The sequence below is a fragment of the Vulpes lagopus genome, chromosome 7 (genome assembly GCF_018345385.1).
Source record: "Vulpes lagopus strain Blue_001 chromosome 7, ASM1834538v1, whole genome shotgun sequence".
Classification (NCBI taxonomy): domain Eukaryota; kingdom Metazoa; phylum Chordata; class Mammalia; order Carnivora; family Canidae; genus Vulpes; species Vulpes lagopus.
The window spans coordinates 129,975,426-129,995,636 of NC_054830.1; the positions used below are offsets into that span (position 1 = coordinate 129,975,426).

At 48.8% G+C, this 20,211-nt stretch overlaps 1 protein-coding gene across 12 annotated transcripts in view; it reads right to left on the reverse strand.

Moving 5' to 3' along the window:
- The window catches only part of RASGEF1C (RasGEF domain family member 1C), an 83,258-nt gene that overhangs the window by 35,021 nt on the left and 28,026 nt on the right, over positions 1–20,211 (reverse strand). For 5 of the 12 annotated variants that reach the window (XM_041764715.1, XM_041764716.1, XM_041764714.1 and 2 more), the window contains 4 exons: positions 4,866–4,984; positions 2,155–2,337; positions 1,906–2,028; positions 590–727 (listed from right to left, as the gene is read on the reverse strand). In XM_041764715.1, coding sequence (XP_041620649.1) covers positions 590–727; positions 1,906–2,028; positions 2,155–2,331 — 438 coding nt within the window. In that variant the 5' untranslated portion in view covers positions 2,332–2,337; positions 4,866–4,984. The remainder of the gene's footprint in view (positions 1–589; positions 728–1,905; positions 2,029–2,154; positions 2,338–4,865; positions 4,985–20,211) is intronic. The other 7 variants (XM_041764721.1, XM_041764710.1, XM_041764712.1 and 4 more) reach the window with 2 other exon arrangements.

Below are 20,211 nucleotides of genomic sequence, written 5' to 3' on the forward strand. Positions count from 1 at the left end.
GAGATTCTACTACATTTGCTTCTTCTGACTGTGCCAGGAGACCTCCCTCTGCTTCACAGGTTCCTGCTCTGTATTCTGACCCTTACCCTGAGATGGGGGGATCTTTGTCCTCCTTATACCTTTAAGGGTCTTCCCCCCAGAGTAATACAGCTGGGAGAACAGGGTAGAGTGGGGTACAGAGGCACCTGATGCCCACTACACTGGCTGTCTTCCAAGCCACTAGAGTACTAGGGTGGTACCTTGGGATGTGGTTTTGGCCACAGGGGGGCCCCCTCTTTCTTCCTCTGCTCCAACCAAGGCTCTCCAGGCCAGCCTAATGGGTCACTGACCAATGGGCCTGATCACAAGAGCCCGTGAGTAGGTCCTTCCTTGCTTGCCATCTGATGACATGTATGAGTGCGGGGGAGGAGAGAGGCCTGGTTTCCCTGCCAGCTCTGCAGGCCTAATTTCCTGATGGAGAAAAGGGCTGATTTTACAGGGGCTGCAGGGTACAGATGAGAAGATGAGGGAAGGCCCTGAGGCTGGCCCCAGGAACAGGCTTGTCTGCAGGGGTGCAGACAGGTGTAGGACTTGTTCTAGGTTTGCCTACCTCATCACAGGGGGCAATGCGGCCCATCACATCTTTCAGGTGCCCAATGGTCGACTCCTCCTGGAAGTCCCGTGGGAATGTCTCCGTCCATTCGGCCAGCAACTGGAGCAGTTTGGGGCCAAACTTCTGGACCCGGGCCTGCAAGCCAAGCCAAGGAGCATCCTCACAAGGTGAAGGGTGCCTAGAGGCAGGACCCCATCAGCTAGCGCATTGGCCACTCACTCTGCATCCTTAGCTGGGGTTGGGCTACTAGGGCAGTGCCTCTGGTAGCCAAAGGAGGTGTGCCTTGAGCCTTCTCTGGGTCAGGTGACAGGGACATGACATAGGGATGGGGCTGACCACATGGGGGAACAGCCAGGGACAGACACATTTGGGGCAGTATCCTCTGTTGTGTTTGCCTGCTGGGCATTCCATCTCCCTTTCTGTGATAGTAACATCTCAGCTTGCTTTGGGGGTTTCCCTCTCCCTCATCCCCAGCCCTTGGGGTTCAGGTGCAGCTGACCTTGCCCCAGGTCCCCTGGCATGGGCCCAGATCAGTGCTGGTCAAAGAGTACATGGTACACTCCCCAACCTGAACAGTGATTGGTTCACAGATGAACATGTCTCCTAAGCTAAGCCAATGAGATCGGGACTTGCATTGGAACCTGTTTAGAATGGGGCTTGCTCTTGCCATTGAATTGGGAAGAGTAGGTGGTGAGCCTGGAGTGACAGGGGCCACCTGTCATTGTGTGAGGAGAACCTGCCCAAGTGAGGGTGAGGCCGGCCCAGACAAAAACAGAGCAGAGGGTTGGAGGGAGAAAGACCACATTTCCATCGGGGTCATTTGAGCCCCCAGGAGCTAGTGATACTTGAGACTTTGCAGTTCCATGAGCTAGTAAAGTCCCTTCATCTTAGGCCAGTTGAAGTTGGGTTTCTATCACAATAGCAGCAGAGCTCGATCGACATACCTATAAATAGAGATTCACAATTCCTGGGATCTGACCAGAGACAGAGTGAATATGGGGAACCTATAGAGGAGGGCAGGGTGGAACAGAGTGTGCAGAGGGCAGAAAGCCCAGCAGATGCTGCAGGGCCATCCCAGATGGCAAGGGTCCTATTGGTGGGGCTCTGGGCATGGTGTGAGCTCAGGGGCTCTCACAGGGCTTAATGGTTTCAACTCTGTCCCTTCTAGCTCTGGGCCTCAGACATATCAGAAGCCCCCTGTGGGCTCCTCCTCAGGAGAATGGAGATAATCACTACCACTCCAAGAGGCTGATGCATGAGGGCATGTCAGGGGCATGTCTATCTACTCACCGGCCCCCTGCCCTGCCCCTTACCTTGTCCAGCACTGGCTGGTCCAGCTGTTGCTGCTCAATGCACAGGTGGCAGACTCGGGCCAGGAGCTCCTGGGGCTCGATGAAAAGGCGGGAGCTCAGAAGGAAGGTGAAGATGTAGGCTTTCTAGGGGAACACAGAGAAAGCAGCATGTACTCACAAGACCAGCCCCAGCCCTACTGTCTCCCCCATGCCTGGTGGAAGGGAGCCCACTCCCTGGTGCCCTTCCACCCCGCCGGGTAAGTCACCCACCTCAGGGTAGTAGTCAGTCGTGGGCACCAGGTGCTGGATCAGGGTGTCCAGGGAGGCTGACAAGGGAGCTCCATCCAGGAGGGATTGCCCGGCCGGCTCGCCATCCGTGGGCTCGGTGTGGGGTGGGCCAAGGCTGCCTGGAGTGACCATGTCAGAGGTGTTCAGGGTCCGGGGCATGCCTGTCTGCAGTAAGAGGAGCAGTTGAGGCACACCTGCGCTGGGACCCGCTGGTTCCTCTGGGCTCCTGGCTCGGTGGTCATTCTTCCTGGTTTGATGCCTATCCAAACCTAGTGATCACTTCCTGGGAGGGCTGCTGGGGATCCCTCCCCCACAGCCTAGCATCCCTCAGGAACCAACCCTCCTCTACTCTTTGTCCAAGCCACTTAGGGACTGACTCTTTCCACTCCTACCCCTGGGGAAGGTGGTTTTTGACAAGGCTTAGATAATTAGCACATTGCCCCTGCCCCTGGCCACAAAAACTCTTAGTTCAGGACTGGGCCTAATCCCAACTGGAGGGTTCAGACAGCACCCTGGTGGAAGCTCTCTTCCACCTTGGGGTCCCTGAGCTGGAAGAATGGCACTCTTGGGGCCATCTTGGCTCACAGAGCACCAGGGAAGTGGGCATACTCCTGAGTTCGTTGGGTGAGGACCTGCACACTGCTGTGTGGGCTTTTCCATTGAGTGAACCTGTGTAAACTGGGACTCTTGCAGGCACCCCTCTGTAGCCTGGCATTCTAGGCCCTTTGTGGTTCAGACCCATTGACCCATTCAGCTGTCTCCCGCATGGGAAGGCTCTCCCACCATGTCCACACCTCCAACCCTCTGGACTTGGCTGAAACGCCACCTCCTCCTCGATGAAGCCTTCCCTTTCTTCCCTACAGTAACCCTGACGCAGGCTGGGCCCGACCCCCAGTGGGTGTCACCAGATTCTCCTTGTTGGCATTGGGGGCACTGGACATACGGCTTGTGGTGCCGGGGGCAGAGGAAAGCCCCCATAAGTGTTTGTATGGTGACGTCTCCACCCGAATCTCCTCCCCCGGGGGCTCGGGGCACATGCTCTGAGCGGACAGTGAGTCAAGGGTCTGGCCCACAGCAGCTGCCCATCCATGCATGTGCCCTGGACCTGTGTTTCCTCGGCCAGGTTCTGCATATCCCTGAGTGCAAGTCTCCCTGAACTAAGCCTTCAAGGTGCTCATGGCGGTGAGTCCTGGCCAAGCCCACGTCTGTTTTACCACCATTCCCCAGGCCAGACATTGAAGTCACCCCCACCTTCTTAACTATGGAGTCCCACAGGCTCACTACCAGGACCTTCCAGGGGACAGAGTCTCCCCATCACCCTGCTCACCCAGCCTGTGCTGTGCCCATCACAGATGGGGACCCAGGCCCATTTCTGTCTGTCTCCTGTTACCTCTGGGTTATCTGGCCCTGAAAGTAGAGTCAGGATGTGCAGAGTCAGAGCTGATGTTGGGGGGATTGGAAGAGGCCCCCAAGGGTGGCTTGGGAACCAGTGTGGATGGCAGCCTGCCCAGCCCTGGCCCTGGTAACAGTGGCAACTTTATTTTCACCTCCCTAGCAGCGCTGGAAGTATTCCATTCTTAGCTGATGAAACTATAAAATGTCACAAAACCACCTCCTGCCAACCCGGTGGGGAGGCTGCCGTGCACTTGGGCACACAGGGGGCTGCCTGTGCCCACTGGGGAGTGCTGGGCAGCTCTGGAGTGGGCGCCAGCTCTGCATCGTGCCCATGGCCCGATGTGTGGGAGCCTCACTCCACAAGAAAGAACACACATGGGGCTGGCAAAGTGTGGTGCCTCCTCCTGGATACCAGGCACCTTTTCCCTGCAGTGTTGGGGCTGCCCTGGATCCCAGCCCAATTTTCACAAAGATGAGCCAATAGCGTGGGTGAAGGTGATTCTGGAAACCTCTCTGCAGGACAGGGTGGTCTACCAGACAGTGTGGGAGAAGCCTTCCTGGGGGAGGCCAGGATGCTACCTCGTCAAGAGATGAGCTGGGAAGCACCCAGAACACCTCCAGGCGTGGCGTGCCACTGGGCCTGGATGTGGAATGTTGGGCACATGGGGAGGGAGGTGGGCTCAGACTCAGCTCTGCTCTGGGACAATAGGCTAGAGGCTGGAGTGGGGCTGGAGACCAGACCATCATGATCCACAGGGATGTCCAAAATGGACAGGTTGCCAGTGTCACCCCTCTGACCTCCAGCCACCCACTGTGTCCCCAACTGAGTCTCCTGGACAGTTTCTTGCTACAATCTCTGGGTGCCTCTCTCCCTTGGCTATTGTGTGGAGTGGCACTGTTCTAGGTACTGTGGACCGAGCCCACTTTCTCAGAGCCGGTGGAGGAAGGCAGACAAGAAGCAGGCCAATGTGTGCAGACAGACTGTTCTGCTGAGGCACGTGCTCCACAGGGTGTGCCCAGGCGAGGGGAGAGGTGGGTAATGGCTCCCTTTATAGAGAGGGTAGGTGTAGTCAGAGCTGTGGTCAAGGCCCACCAGTCTTCCTGCCCCTTCCTGCAGGTGTGCTGGTATGCACCAGGCTGTGGGAACCCACCCCCGGCCTCCACGCGGGGACCCCTAGAGGCACAAACCAGCCTCCTCCTTCCTCCAGTAAGGGCTCCAGGCTGCCTGAAGCACAGAGAAGGGTTGGGGCAGGCGTGGTGCCGTCTGTGCTCAGAACTGAGGACAGGAGACAGTTTACCTAGAGACTCAGCCGTCAGGCCCAGGGGCTCAGCGTGCACAAGAGCTCAGTCCAGCTGGGGGCGACATGCTGTGATCATGGGAGTGCATGCTTGGGTGGCAGGAGCCAGGCTGTGCATCCTGAAGAGATAGTAGCCAGTGATTAAGTCAGGGGTCAGGGAGAGTGCAGGGTGCTGGGGTATCACATGCTCATGTACAAAACACAGCCACGTGAAGACCGAGTGCCCCATGTGCCCCTGTCCCATAAGGAGCTGCTTGTATTCACCTCCTGTCCATTCTTCCAGAGCTGCTTCATGCAAAGACAAAGAACTAGAAATACATATTCCCCCCCTCTGTCTTCATCAGCATATTGTACACATTCTCCTGTGCTCTCTTCCCTGACAATGCATTTGGGGGACCTTTCTTTCTTCCTTTCTTCCTTCCTTCCTTCCTTCCTTCCTTCCTTCCTTCCTTCCTTCCTTCCTTCCTTCCTTTCTTAAGATTTTATTTATTTATTCATGAGAGACACACACAGAGAGAGAGAGAGAGAGGGGCAGAGACACAGGCAGAGGGAGAAGCAGGCTCCATGCAGGGAGCCTGATGTGGGACTTGATCCCGGGTCTCCAGGATCGCGCCCTGGGCTGAAGGCAGGCGCTCAACCACTGAGCCACCCAGGGATCCCTGAGGGATCTTTCCATAGCAGGGCAGAGTGTCTTTGCTTTATTGATTTGTTTCTTTGTTTGTTTGTTTGTTTGTTTATTTAAACTGTCCCATGGTATTCTATGGTTTGGACGTCCAGGGGTAATTTTTAAAAGCAATGATGGAGCAACTCAAGTGTCCACCGACAGGTGAATGGATAAACAAAATGTGGACTATCCTTACAATGGAATATTGTTCAGCCTTAACAAGGAATGGAATTGTGACACGTGCAACACCATGGATGAGGCTTGAGGGGAGTACGCAAAATGCGACAGGCCAGCTATAAATTGACGAATGCTGAGTGATTCCATGGAGATGAAGCACTATAATAGTCCTGTTCATAGAGACAAGGAGTTGGAATGGGGGCTGGGGGGCTGGGGGTGGAGGTCTGGGGCTGGGGGGCTGGGGGGCTGGGGGTGGGGGAGTTAGTGTTTAACAGAGACAGACTTCCAGTTTTGCAAGCTGCCAAGGGTTATGGGGATGGACGGTGGGGATGGCTGCTAAGCAGTATGAATACATTTAACGCCACTGAACTGTACCCTTAAAAATGGCTAAAATGGGGGCACCTGGGTGGCTCAGTGGTTGAGCGTCTGCCTTAGGCTCAGGGCATGATCCCAGGGTCCTGGGATCGAGTCCCGCATTGGGTTCCCTGCAATCCAGGGTGCCACAGATGATGAACGAAAGATGACGTGAGGATGCTGTTACACATCTGTTAGTGCGGTATCTGCTGCCATTGGGGTGGTGGCGAAGACGGCTCAGTGGTACAGGAGGGAGTACTGTGCACAGAGCTCGATCTGCTTACTGGAGCAGAGAAGACTACAGTGGGGCACTGAAATGGGCGTCATTGATGTGCATCCCCGCCACCCTGTCGGTCCGGTTGTTGTGACTTTGTGTCATTCCTTCGAACTCAGTCATCAAAGTCATGATGATGACAGGCCCCAGGAACACCTGGACGGATCCCAGGGCCCTGTGTGGGGATATGGTTCGGGTCAGGGGCGTGTCCACCCTGTGACAAGGTCCCTGACGGGGCTGGTACACATCCAAGAGGCACCAAGCCACTCTGCAGCTGGAACTGCCAAGCCCAGTCTCTGACCTGTCCAGTGCAGGTTCTCTTGCCCCAGGACAAGCCACTCACTGGGCCTAAGCACGCACTGGACCTGCCCACCGCCTCCCAGACGCTAGGCCTCAGGCCAGCCTAGGTCTTCCCGCACTGTGTGTGGTCTAAGAGGGGCCTGGCCGCACTCACTGCTGGGCCCTTGGGGCAACCCCACCCTCGGCCTGACACAGTGGGTGCTCAGTGTGTGATGTTCAAGTGACTCAGTGATGCTCAGTGTGCGAGGAGAGAAGCTTGCGCTGGCTGGCCTTGGGGTCCCCGTGGCAACCTCTTGGGACAGGCCAGCCCTTGCACACAGGGCATTTGGGCTGTGGGCATCAGCTTCAGGTGCTGCGTCTCTTTCCCAGCCCAGACCCTGGCTCTGGACCCAAGGCCACCACCCCTGGGGCCTCCAGCTGTCAGGTCTGCGTCCTCCGTGTACATTGCCATTCCCTGTGGCCAGAACACCAGGCTTTTGCTGGGGGGAATGACCATGCCCTCTGCTGAATATGGAAGGGGTGCTGAGACCCACAGGGAGGCTCCACCCTCACCTGGCCAGGGGCAGGCACTGACCCAGGCTGGGCCCATCAGGCGCTGCTACCCTGAAAAATGTACCCGAAGGGGGCCCAACCTGAAGATGCCTGACCCCTGCAGGCAGGAGTTGGTTTCTGAGGCCCAGCTTCCCCTTCCTACGCATGTACTTCTGCCTTGGTTTCCCTGCTCCTGTTCCCTACTCCTGCTGCCCGGCCCCCACCCATCAGGTGCATCTGTCTCCTGTGTGTAGGTCTCCAGGCCTGGCATCTGGGTGTCCTGGGGCTCCCACCACAGTCACACAGGTGGCCAGGCTGTGTTGTGTCAGGGGGGAGCGGGCCCCCTGGGAAAACCACCCTGCAGCTGAGCACCCTTCTTTCTGGAGTTGTGCTCAGTCAGACCCTGAGACCACCTGCCGTCGGGGTCTAGGGTAGGACAACTTTTTGGGGCTGTGTGGTCCAAGCCTAACTCCTGTATGGGAGTATGGGAGACAGGGGGAAATGTCTGCAGGGACAAGGATTAGACCAGGTGGGATTAGAAGGAAGGTACAGAGGTATTAGACGATAACCTTTCTTTCATTCCCCAACTTTTGACAGAGATGTGTGTACCCAATATCTAACTCTCCTCTTCATTGGAAAACACAAAAGCTGACCTGGCAAGAGGATGGCAATGGCCCTGTGGTGCTCTATGTTCATCCCCCATCCCCCAGGTGAGGTTCTTTGAGAGAGGCCAGAGCTGTGGCCACAAAAAAAAGTACAGTCCACTGGGCTCCTGGGAGGCTGAACACATGCTCAGATCTTCCAAGTTTAGGGAATGCTAGGACTCCTGACTTGTATGCTTGGTATTCTGATTTTATTTATTATTTTGTTTTTCTTGGGGTGGTGTGGAGCAGAGGGAGAGGGAGAGAGAATCTTAAGCAGACTCCACACCCAAAGCCCAAAGGAGCCTGAAGCAGGGCTTAATCTCACAACCCTGAGATCACAACCTGAGTGGAAATCAAGAATCAGACACTCCACTGACTGAGCCACCCAGTAGCCCCAGGTACTCTGATTTTAAAGGTGGCAATTAAACCTATTTAAAGAAAGAAAAAGCCACACTGTGAGACAAAAGCATATTTAGAAACAATATCTTTAGCTCCCAGTCTGCAACCACCACTCTGTTGTCACAGTCCCCAGTAGTGTTGGTTGGCATTAAAAAAAATTTGTAAAAAATGGAAAGCCATAGAACCTATGGAAGAAAAGCATGCAACTGGGCAGCAAAGCGTGTCTTGGGGCCTGAAGAGGAGATGTGCTCTCAGGCACCTCTGGGGGCTGGATCGGGTCCAGCTGAAGGGACAGAGACAAAGATGTTCCTAGAGGATGGCTCTTTGCTTCTTGAAGAGTCTCCTGGGCTTTTCAAGTGCCTTCACGTGCTAAGAAAAGGAATATTCCCTCCTCTTCGGTTTAGGGAGAAGAGTCACGAGATTAAGTGCATAAAGAGCCCAGCATCATGCCTGCCATGGAGATGAAGGGGCCACCACGACCAATCCTCCCAAGGGCCCTGGAACCACAACACAGGGGGTCATTCCAACTGTTCATGGCGCTCTGTGCCAGAACTTGTCACCTGGGTTCCTGCGATGTACCAGGGTTTCCAAGCTGGCTGTGGCCTGGATGGCCCTTTCCCCTGCTCATCCAGTCCTGTGGCCACTGGGCCTTTGAGAGCAGCTATGAATGGCTGCCAATTTAGCCATGTGGGCTAACATATGGCCACAACTCCAAATCGGAGCCTTCTGCCTTTGCCTTAGTATGTAGCAGATTGTGCACATCTATACATCTCATCCCATCAGCCCCTCACTCTTACATCTTTTTAAAAAATCCTGGGAAACTATGCTTAACATAAAATTTACCATTTTACCTATTTTCAAGGGTACTCCTCAGTGGCATTAAGAACACTCACATTGTTGTGCAAACATCATCACTACCCACCTCCAGAATCTTTTCATCTTCCCCAACTAAAACCCCACATCCATGAAGCAATAATGCCCTGTTCTCCCCTCCTCCCAGCCCCTGGCAAGCACCGTTCTACTTTCTGTCTCTGAATGTGACTATTCTAGGTCCTCGTATAAGCAGAACCATGTAGTATTTGTCTTTTTGTGACTGGCTTATTTCACTCCACATAATGTCCTCAAGGTTTATCCATGCTGCAGCGTGTGCCAGAATGTCCTTCCTTTTTTCAAGACTGAATCATATGGTGCGCACGTGCACACGCATACACACTGCATGTTTTCTCTATTCTTTCATCCACCAGTGGGTATTTGAGTAGTTTCTACCTTTGTCATACTGTTTTCCACAGCAGCTGCACTATTTCTCATTCCTTCTGATAATGGAAAGGGATTCCAATTTCTCCATACTGAGGCCCCTTCTGCTTTTTGTTTTGTTTTGTTTTGTTTTGTTTTTTTGATAGCAGCCATCCATCAGGGTGGGAAGTGGTATCTCATTGTGAACCTTGATTGTGATTTTGTGTTTTGCTAGTGACTGGTGATGGTGGGCATCTTCTCATGCTCATTGGCCATTTGTATATATAACCTTTGGAGAACGGTCTATGCAAACTCCTGGCTCATTTTTGAATTGACCAAGGTTTGAAACTTTGTTTTCTTTCAGAAATTTTATAGTTTGTGGTCTTATCTTTAGGTCTTTAATAATCTATTTTCATTTTTGTATGTGGTATTAGGTAGGGGTCCAACTTCATTATCTTACACGTGGATATCCAGTTTTCCCAGCACCATTTATTGAAAGCAGTGTCCTTTCTCCACTGAATGGTCTTGTTGAAAATCATTTGACTCAATATACAGGGTTTGTTTCTGGGTTCTCTATTCCATTCCATTGGCCCATATGCCTGTCTCTATGCCGGGACCACACTATTTTGATGACTGTAGTTTTGTAGTAAACCAGGAAGTGCAATTCCTCCAACTTTGTTCTTTTTTTGAGATCATTGTGGCTGTTCAGAGTCCTTTGAGATTCCTTATGAATTTCAGGATAGAGGCTTCTATTTCTGCAAAAACACCATTGGAATTTTGATAGAAATTGCATTAAATTTGCAGATTGCTTTGAATAGTACTGACATCTTAACGAAATTAAACCTCCAATCCACAAATACGGAGTATCTTTCCATATTTATTTGTGTCTTCTCTCATTTCTTTCAGCCATGTTTTATACTTTTCACTGTATAAGTCTTTTGTTTTCCGGGCTGAGTTGATTCCTAACTATAAATCCCTAAGTCTATTCTTTTTGAAACTATTGTAAGTGGGGTTGCTTTCCTAATTTCCCTTTTTGATTGTTCATTGTTAGTGTGTAGAAACACAACTGGTTTTTTTGGGTGTTGATTTTGTATCTTGCTATTTTGCTAAATGAATGTTAATTATTAGTCCAATAGGTGTGTGTGTGTGTGTGCACGCGTGTGTGCATGTGTGTGACAGTGTGGTGTGTGTTTAGGGTTTTCTACATATAAGATCATATCATGTGCAAAGAACTAATTTTACTTCTTCCTTTCTGACTTGACTGCCTTTATTTTTTGTTTTTTTGTGCTGACTAGAACTTCTAGAGTTAGATGCTTAACCAACTGAGCCATCCAGGTGCCCCTGAACTTTTTATTAATATATGATACCCTTCCTTGTCTCTTGTAACCATTTTTGATTTAAAGTCTATTTTTTATTATTATAGCCACCCCACTCTCTTCTAGTTACCACTTACATGGAATATCTTTTAATTCTTTGGATTTTTGGATATAAGCTGAGTCTCTTATAGACATTGTATAGTTATCAGGTTTAAGAAATCCAGTCTGCCAATCTTCGTCCATGCAATTGGAGAATTTAATCCATTTACATTTATTTATTTATGTATGTACGTATGTATGTATTTATTTAAAGATTATATTTATTCATGAGAGACACATGGGCTCTGGCCTTTTAAGTCCCCTGGAATCCTCTTCAACCAGTACAGACTTCAGAGAGAGAGGTAGAGAAACAGGCAGAGGGAAAAACAGGCTCCCTGTGGGAAGCCCAAAGCGGGACTTGATCCCAGAACCCCGAGATCATGACCTGAGCCAAAGGAAGATGCTCAGCCACTGAGCCACTCAGGCATCCCTCCACTTACATTTAAATAACCAAGGAGGGATTTACTTTTCCCATTTTGTTATTTTTACTACATGTCTTAGCTTTTTGTCCCTCACTTCCTGCATTACTGTCTTCCGTTGTGTTTAGATAATTTTACAGTAAAACACTTAAATTATTTTGTTTGCTTTTTGTGTATATTCTATAGCTATTTTCTTTGTGATTACCATGGGGTTGACATTTCATATTTTGAAGTTATGACACTCCAGTTTGAATATCAATAGCATACAGAAACACTGCCTTGCCTCATTTCATTTATTGATGCCACAAAATCATATCTTTATGCAGCATGTGTCTAAAAACATAGACTAGTGATTATTTTTTTAACAAAAGAATACATCAGGGATCCCTGGGTGGCGCAGCGGTTTGGTGCCTGCCTTTGGCCCAGGGCGTGATCCTGGAGACCCGGGATCGAATCCCACATCGGGCTCCCGGTGCATGGAGCCTGCTTCTCCCTCTGCCTGTGTCTCTGCCTCTCTCTCTGTATGACTATCATTAAAAAAAAAAAAAAAAAAAAAAAAGAATACATCAGTCTCTATAAAATCATAGAGAAAGCAAAAGGCAGAGTAACAAATCAAAGTTATCATAATACAGGCTTTTATAACTAACTGCCCATGTATCTATCTTTACCAGAGATCTTTATTTCTTCATATGGCATCAAGTTACTAACTAGTATCCTTTCATTTCAACCTGAAGGACTCCCTTTGGTATTTATGGTAGGGCGGGTCTAGTGGCAATGAACTCCCTCAGCTTTTGAGAATGTCTCAATTTTCCCCTCATATTTTAAGTACAGTTTTGCTGCATAGAGGGTTCTTTTTTTACTTTTGACAGTCTGAATATATCACCCCATTGCCTTCTGGCCTCCAAGGTTTCTGATAAGGAATCTGCTGATAATATTATTGAGGATTCCTTGTATGTGACAAATCACTTTACTCTTGCTGTTTTCAAGATTTTGTCTTTCAACAGTCTGATTATAATGTATTTCAGTGTGGGTCTCTTTGAGTTTATCCTACTCGGAATTTGTTGAGCCTCTTGCATGTTTATATTCAGGTTTTTTTATTTTTTATTTTATTTTTATTTATTTATGATAGTCACAGAGAGAGAGAGAGAGAGAGAGAGAGAGAGAGAGGCAGAGACACAGGCAGAGGGAGAAGCAGGCTCCATGCACCAGGAGCCTGATGTGGGATTCGATCCCGGGTCTCCAGGATCGCGCCCTGGGCCAAAGGCAGGCGCCAAACTGCTGCGCCACCCAGGGATCCCTATTCAGGTTTTTCATACATTCTGCCCTTTCTCTCTGTTCTCTTTCTGGGACTCTCACAACATGTGTGTTGGTCTGCTTAATGGTGTCCCACAGATCCCTTCAGTTTTGTTCACTTTTCTTCAATCTTTTTTCCCCTGTTCCTCAGAATCAATCATTTCAATGGTCTCATCTTCAAGTTCACTGATTTTTCTATCTGCTCAAATCTGTTTTTGGAAACTTCTAGTGAATTTCTCATTTCAGGTATTGTATTTTTCTGCTCTAAAATTTCCTTTCAGTTCCTTTTTATGCTATTTATCTCTTTATTGATATTTCTATTTTGTTCATATATAGTTTTCCTGACTATCTGACTTTAACTTTAGCTCTCTGAACATCCTTAAGATAGTTGTTTTAAAGTATTTGCATAGTAAATTCATCACCTCATCTTTCTAGGGATAGTCTCTTTTACTGTTTATTGTAGGTCTTGTGATTTGTTGTTGAAAATAGAATGTTTGAATCTTATAATGTAGTAACTCTAGAAATCATATTTCTGCAGCATTTTCTGTTTTCTTTTTTTTTAAATTGCTTTAAGGTACCTTCTGTCCCAGGATCAGACTGAGGTATAAATTTAAGGTCCTTTATAGGTCTTCTCTGAGCCTACACCTTTCTCTGGGCATGTGAAGTGACTTTCTAAATTTCCCTGTATACGGGGTTGCTTTTGAATATCCTAGTCCTTAAATGTCTGGCTTCCAAAAGAGGAAAAAGGGAAAAATGAAGAGGGAAAGTAACAGGTTCTGGCTCTTTAAGTCCCCTAGAATCCTCTTCAACCAGTACAGATTGCAGCAATGGTGGCCTGCCTCCGTCTGCACCTCTGTGATCAGAAACAGCAATAAGCATCAGAACACAGATTCCCCAGTATTTGCAGGACAAGGCCCTTATTGCCCACCTTGGTTCCACTAGCTGTGGATAAGCTACTCCAGGAACATATGCATGGCTGTCTGTTCAGAGGCTGGGGTGGTGGTGGTGGTGGTGGATGGGTAGCTGCTACTGTGTTAAGAGCTGAAACTGACAAAATTAATGAAATTTTCCAAGGCTTCTTATGGAAGTTGAAAGTCCAGAATAGGTTCCCAAGTTCTAAAATGGTTACATCAGATGGATTGTGCTGGTTCAGCTGATGGTGAAGACTTGGTGCTTCCTGCTCCACTGTCTTTCCTCATAACTCTCCTCTCCCCATTGTATCTTTAACTGGATATTGCTATTGGATTTTATATGTGGATCTTTTATTTTAAGGTTTTATTCATTTATTCATGAGAGACACAGAGAGAGGCAGAGACACGAGTAGAAGGAGAAGCAGGCTCCCTGCAGGGAGCCTGATGCAGGACTCCATCCCAGGACCCTGGGATCACGCCCTGAGCCAAAGGCAGATGCTTAACCATAGAGCCACCCAGGTGCCCTATATGTGGATTTTAAAATCTCATTATTTCTAAACAGTCTTGTTTTTCCATAATACAATTATGTCTACAATTAATGGTGATTTAATCTCTTCCTTTCTGATGGTTAAATCTTACTTACTTTTCTTGTCACAATATATTAAACAGAACTTTCCAGGACAAACAAAGATAATAATGCTGGTGAAAATAAGCATCTTATATTGTTCTCTCTATCAGGGCCAGGTGTGCTCTGGGGATTGAGCTGAGAGCCTTTCTAGGATGATGTTCCTAGTCTCTCTGCAGGTTTTTGGGAGGACCTGGGGCTATACGGTTCTTGTGTGTGTCCTGAAAACCCCAGGTCTCTTCCTTTCCTCATAAGAAAGAGTGCCTGTCCAGTCCAGCTGGGCCTCCTCAGAGCCCATGCTTCAGCCTTGTTCAGTTTTACTTTTATCTGTGCAGAGCCTGCAGGAGCTCCAAGAAGAAGCCTCAATTACAGGTTTCCTCACAGGGTCCACATCAGACATACTCCCCAGATACCGTGTCTGGAGCTTCAGCCAGACCAGGGCATTATTAAAAGAGCCAAATGGGCATCTTTGCTTGGGACTGCTTCTGCAGGAACGGGGACAGTTCCTGTACCTTTAGGGGGTGGGGAGCTGAACTTGAGGCCTTTTCCAAGGATCTTGGATAAAGTGCCTGTGCCACCTGACCCGGACAGTTTTCTATGCTCCAGAGGCCTCAGTTCAAGAGAAAACATGTGTCATGCTTTATGCGTCTTTTGTTCTCACATGTCACTTAATCCTTCAAACAACCATATGGGAATGATTGCTGACTTCATAGATGAGAAAACCTGGATCCTAAAAGATAGGATCCCAACCGACATGCTTCCTTACTTCCTGCAACCCCTTCTGCCCACTGGCTAGAACCCTGCTTAGGGTGGGGGTGGGGCTTACTGGGTTCTGGCCAGTGAGAATGCCACATCCCCTCCTCCCACCCCTGACCAGGGACCCAGGTTATCCAATCAGAGTAAATCCTGGGCCTTGTTGGGAGATCACCCTAGAGACATGTTCCCTTGATATGTTTTCCTCTCTACACTTTTACAAAAATTATAAGAGTCTGTAAACACACCTACAATTTAAATAATAAGAATTGTCTATTACTACAACTAGATGAACATCTGTGAATTAATACCCAGGCTAATATAGAAAGCATTACCAGTACCTTAAAAATCTTTCATGCACCTTCCCAAATCAAGCTGACTGCTCAACCCTCAACTCTAGCTGATGACCATCCTTTGTGCTAATCATTTCTTTGCTTTTTATTATAGTTTTACCTGGGTTCTATCCCCCAGCAATACACCACCTAGTCTTGAAAATGGGGGCAAGCACACATGAGATATCATGGTTCAATTTCCCCTTCTCTGGGAGTTGACAAGGCCCCTTCTGGGGAAGTTGCGAGCAAGGTCACGAGTGAGTCTTGGGAAACATGCATCTCTTCACAGTTGGCTGCTTAGCAAAACTAAGGTGTGGACCAGGCACTGGACGTGCAGCAGAAATACAGTCAGAGGGAACAGGCTGCCATGCCTCCCGCTCTCAGGGAAAAGCCGAGAACTTCAGTGAGTGACACCCATGCCCTCAGCAGAGCATGAGGGAAGAGACCAGGAGCACATGGTCAGGACAGGCCAAGTCCTCATGAGAATCTGGGCCAAGCTGCCCTGGGTGTTCTGTCCTTGGTTTAAGAAGATGGCCTGATAGAAATGGGGGGATCTTAGTGATGACCATCTCTCTGGGGTCACACTGCTGCAGGACAGCTCAGCTCCCTCCACATCTGGTGCAGAGCTGCCCTTGGGCATCCCTCCATCATCCGCCAAGGGATCCCCTCCTCATCTCTTATGTTGGGTCACCTGCTTTCTATACCTTGTCTCCTCATCTTTCTTGGCTTATTCTTTCATTTTGATGGAGCACTTCCTCCAATTGCTTCTTGAAAATTGATCCTTAGGGAAAAATTTTTGAGACCTTATATTTTTGGAAACGTTACTTTACTGTCATACTTGGTGGTAGAAGCTCAGTGGGGTATAGAATTCTAAATCAGAAATCATTTTCGTTAAGAATTTTGAAGGTATTGTCTTCTGGCTTCTTTCTGAGCTTTGTAGATATTTTTGGGTCCCAGTAGGGTGATCGGCCATTCTGACTTTCCTAGGACCATTCAGCTGGTAGCATTGAAAATCCATATCCTAAGAAACCCCTCAGCCCTAGGCAAACCAAGATGGTTGTTTGTCACAGTCCTAAGTGTCCTGAACTTTCACAATGATGCACCTTGTACAGGTCACTTCCATCCCTTCTGTAGAGCACTTGCCAGTGTCCTCTGCTGGAAACTCAAGCCTTCAGTACTGGGATATTTAAGCAATTACACTGAAGACTTCCTCTCTTTTCTTTGTTGGGAACTCTTAGTACTCATGTTGGACCTCCTGGACTTGTCCTCCCATCCATGGTAGGCTTTTTTGGATGTGAAAGAGTAAATCCCATCACCTTTTCTTCTTTCTTCTTTCTTTCTTTTCTTTCTTTCTTTCTTTCTTTCTTTCTTTCTTTCTTTCTTTCTTTCTTTCTTTCTTCCTTCCTTCCTTCCTTCCTTCCTTCCTTCCTTCCTTCCTTTCTTTCTTTCCTTTTTTTTTTTTTAAAGGCCAATTTGACCTGGGCCTGTGTCGCCAGAAGTGGAAAGAATCTTGATGCCAAACAATTGCTCCAGTGACAATCCTGCTTGTGGGGCTAACAGCTGCCCACCTGTGGCCTCATTTATCCCATAGAAGGTGGACAGGGATGTACCAGTAGAACTCTTTGCTAACTTGGAGATAATTCCTGTAGGTTCCCCCTAGTTGCTGGTGAATCCATCCTGCACCCTTCACAGGTCCCTCCTGCAAGAAGCCATCCTGGGCCTGAGGAGCAGAGAGGGGTCAGTGAGGGCTCCAGGGTCCAGTCAAGGCATCACTTCCCTCCATGAGCAGTTGGCCTCTGGCTCCTCCAGACTAGGCACCCCTTACTTCCCGTGCACCCGGGTATGTTGTTCTATGGACTGAGACATACTTCTCCAGGCTGTGCAAGGGGTGGGTTCCATTCTGGAAAGAAGGTTCTCCGTGTTGGTGACACATACTGGCCACCGCTTCACCACCTGGGGTCCCTCCACCTGGCTCTGTGGAGCAGAGCCTCCAGGGAAAGACCCTCAAGCTGCCTTCGCACATTCTCTCATCCTAACACAATTCCAGTGTCATCCCCATCATCCAGGTCAGCCTCGCCTCTGTGAAGAAAAACCTGGCTCCCTATTGCTGATAAGCCATACGCAGTATGCCTGTCACCAATGACACAGGGTTAGGAAAGCTTTTAAAATGCCTTTAGAGCCAGGACACCTGGGTGGCTCAGCAGTTGAGCATCTCCCTTTGGCTCAGTGCATGATCCCAGGGTCCTGGGATCGAGTCCTGCATTGGGCTCCCCGTAGGGAGCCTGCTTCTCCCTCTGCCTGTGTCTCTGACTCTCTCTCTCTCTGTGTGTCTCTCATGAATAAATAAATAAAAGCTATTAAAAAATACATAAAATGCCTTTAGAGCCGATGGGTAGAAAGTTAATCTCCAATTAGGAGCATAGGGCAGAGAACTGAGAAGACTACCTCCTTCAGCAGGGGCAGCAATAATCCGCCCACAACTTAAGAACCTGCCAGTGAAAACCGGCTGATCCCTAGTGTGGATTCAGGAGCATTTCCCTCAGATGCTCTAAGGCTTTGGCGTTGGTGTGCTGCTCTTGACGCACATACCCACAGCAGAACACAAGGTGGTGTCACCAAGAGGGGGCCCAGAGCACCGAGGTGGGGTGCACGCCTGTATTCAGCCCACTACCCTGGAAAGTTGTGGATACTGAGAAGAGGAGAGGCCTCACTTAAGAGAATAACCAGTTTCCCTACGGTGACCACCACCCCACCTGCCCACTGCCCCCATCACCAGTGGGGCCCCGGGAAGGAAGGAAGGAAGGAAGGGTCAGCAGAGAGCAGAGCAGCAGAGAAAAGGGGACTGTCTGGGTGTCTGCATTTCATATGCCTGGGCCAGACACTGTGGACATGGACAGGTCACCTCCACAGCCTTCAAGCTAGAGAAGTGTCTTCCAGGCAGGGAGGGGTGCAGAGGACCCTGGAGCCCGAAATGTGGATCACCTGCATGGCCAGATGGGGCCGTGGGCATCCCCAGTGTGAGGCGCCTCTGACATCTAGTGCCTAATCCTAGCTTCCCACATCTAGCTCCTGGATGCAGCCGGGGTTGCTCAGATGTCCATACAGATCGGGACCTGCACTCCTAGAGCCATAAGGACCGTCCACAGACAACAGCAATCTGGTTTCCTGCTCACCGGCCCTGCCTTTTTTCTGAAAACCAGAGTGGTGTTTGCTTGCCACCTGCTCACGGAGACCCCATGCAGAGGCTCAGCATTCACCCCTGAGTCTCTGCAAGTGCCAGGTGACAATCCTGCTGGGCCAGGAGATGGAGATATTTGCACTCCATGCCCAAACACTCTGGGGGCCCCCAATCCTGGGCGGTGGACCCAGGGGCCAAAGACCACATACCAGCATGTAGAGTAGATGCAAGAGGGAGTCTCAGATTCTCAGAGCCAGAATGGAATGATCGTCCTGGCTTTGATCCCCTCTGGGCTACCCTGAGCAACAAAGCCAGATGGCCTTTCATTGGTGACATTTTTTTTTAAAAAAAGATTTTATTTATTTATTCATGAGAGACAGAGAGAGAGAGAGAAAGGCAGAGACATAGGCAGAGGGAGAAGCAGGCTCCCTGTGGGGAGCCTGATGCAGGACTCGATCCCAGGACCCTGAGATCATGCCCTGAGCCGAAGGCAAACGCTCAACCCTGGAGCCACCCAAGTGTCCCTCATGGGTGACATTTGATAAATGATACCCCTGGTCTCACTAAGGAACTTTCTCTACAGGCATGTATTGTCACAAACTGAATTATGTTTATTGCTATTCACATGTTGGTGTTTTAAGCTACTTTCATTCCTGTGCCTTTCCACATACATTTCTGAATGACCTTGTCCTATCTATCAAAAAAAACCCTGCTGGGACTTGGGATCAGAACTGCAGTAAATCTGTAGATGAATTTGTGGGAGAATTGATGGTGCTCCAACCCATGAGCCTGGTATGTTTTTGATGTCATTGATTTTTATATTTATCTTCATTATTTACTTCCTTCCACCCGCTTTGGGTCAATTTTGCTTTTTTCCCCCTTAGTTTCTTTTTTTTTATTTTATTTATTTATGATAGTCACAGAGAGAGAGAGAGAGGCAGAGACACAGGCGGAGGGAGAAGCAGGCCCCATGCACCGGAAGCCTGATGTGGGATTCGATCCCGGGTCTCCAGGATCGCGCCCTGGGCCAAAGGCAGGCGCCAAACCGCTGCGCCACCCAGGGATCCCTCCCCCTTAGTTTCTTAAGGTGAAATTTGTAAGTATTGATTTAAGACCTTTCTTCCCTTCTAATGCAATAATTGAATGCTATTGGTTTCTTCTAAGTACTATTTGAGGCACAACCCACAAAATCTCATGTAATGTTTTCATTCTCCTTCAGTTCAAAATATTTTCAAATTTGCCTCGAAACTTTCTTCTCTGTGGACTATTTAGAAATGTGCTGTTTAATGTATAAATGTCTGGAGAGTCTTCTGTTTTTGTTTCTATATTTTGGTTATATAGTTTATATGTTACATAAAATAAAACTATATTATTATATTTTTTTATTCAATTTGTATATCATTGTGTATATTTCTATGATTTGAGGTAATACACAACTCTAGGATCTTGCTTTCCTGAGCTCTCTTTTTCTAAAATCTCCATGGTATTTTGCAGTTTCCTGGAGCTCCCCTTTTTGGTTGGACAGCCAGAAGGCAAGGGCTTTAGTCACCCCCCTCTGCTGAGCACTTCCCCATGACTATACCTGTGTCTAGAGGTAGGAGGACAGAGGGATAAAGAAAAGCAGTGGGTTCCTCTTGCCTTCCAGGAGATAAGAGCTCTGCTTGGAGAGGAAGGTGCCCCACATTTGGTGGGAGAGGTAGAGTGGAACCAGCCTGGAACCAGAAGACTGGTGCTTGTATTTTATTTTGCAGTTTTATTCTTTTTAAAAATCAATACTTGTTTTTGTTACATGAATTTAAAAAAGTTTTTAGAGATTTTGTTTGTTTATTTGAGAGAGTGTGGGG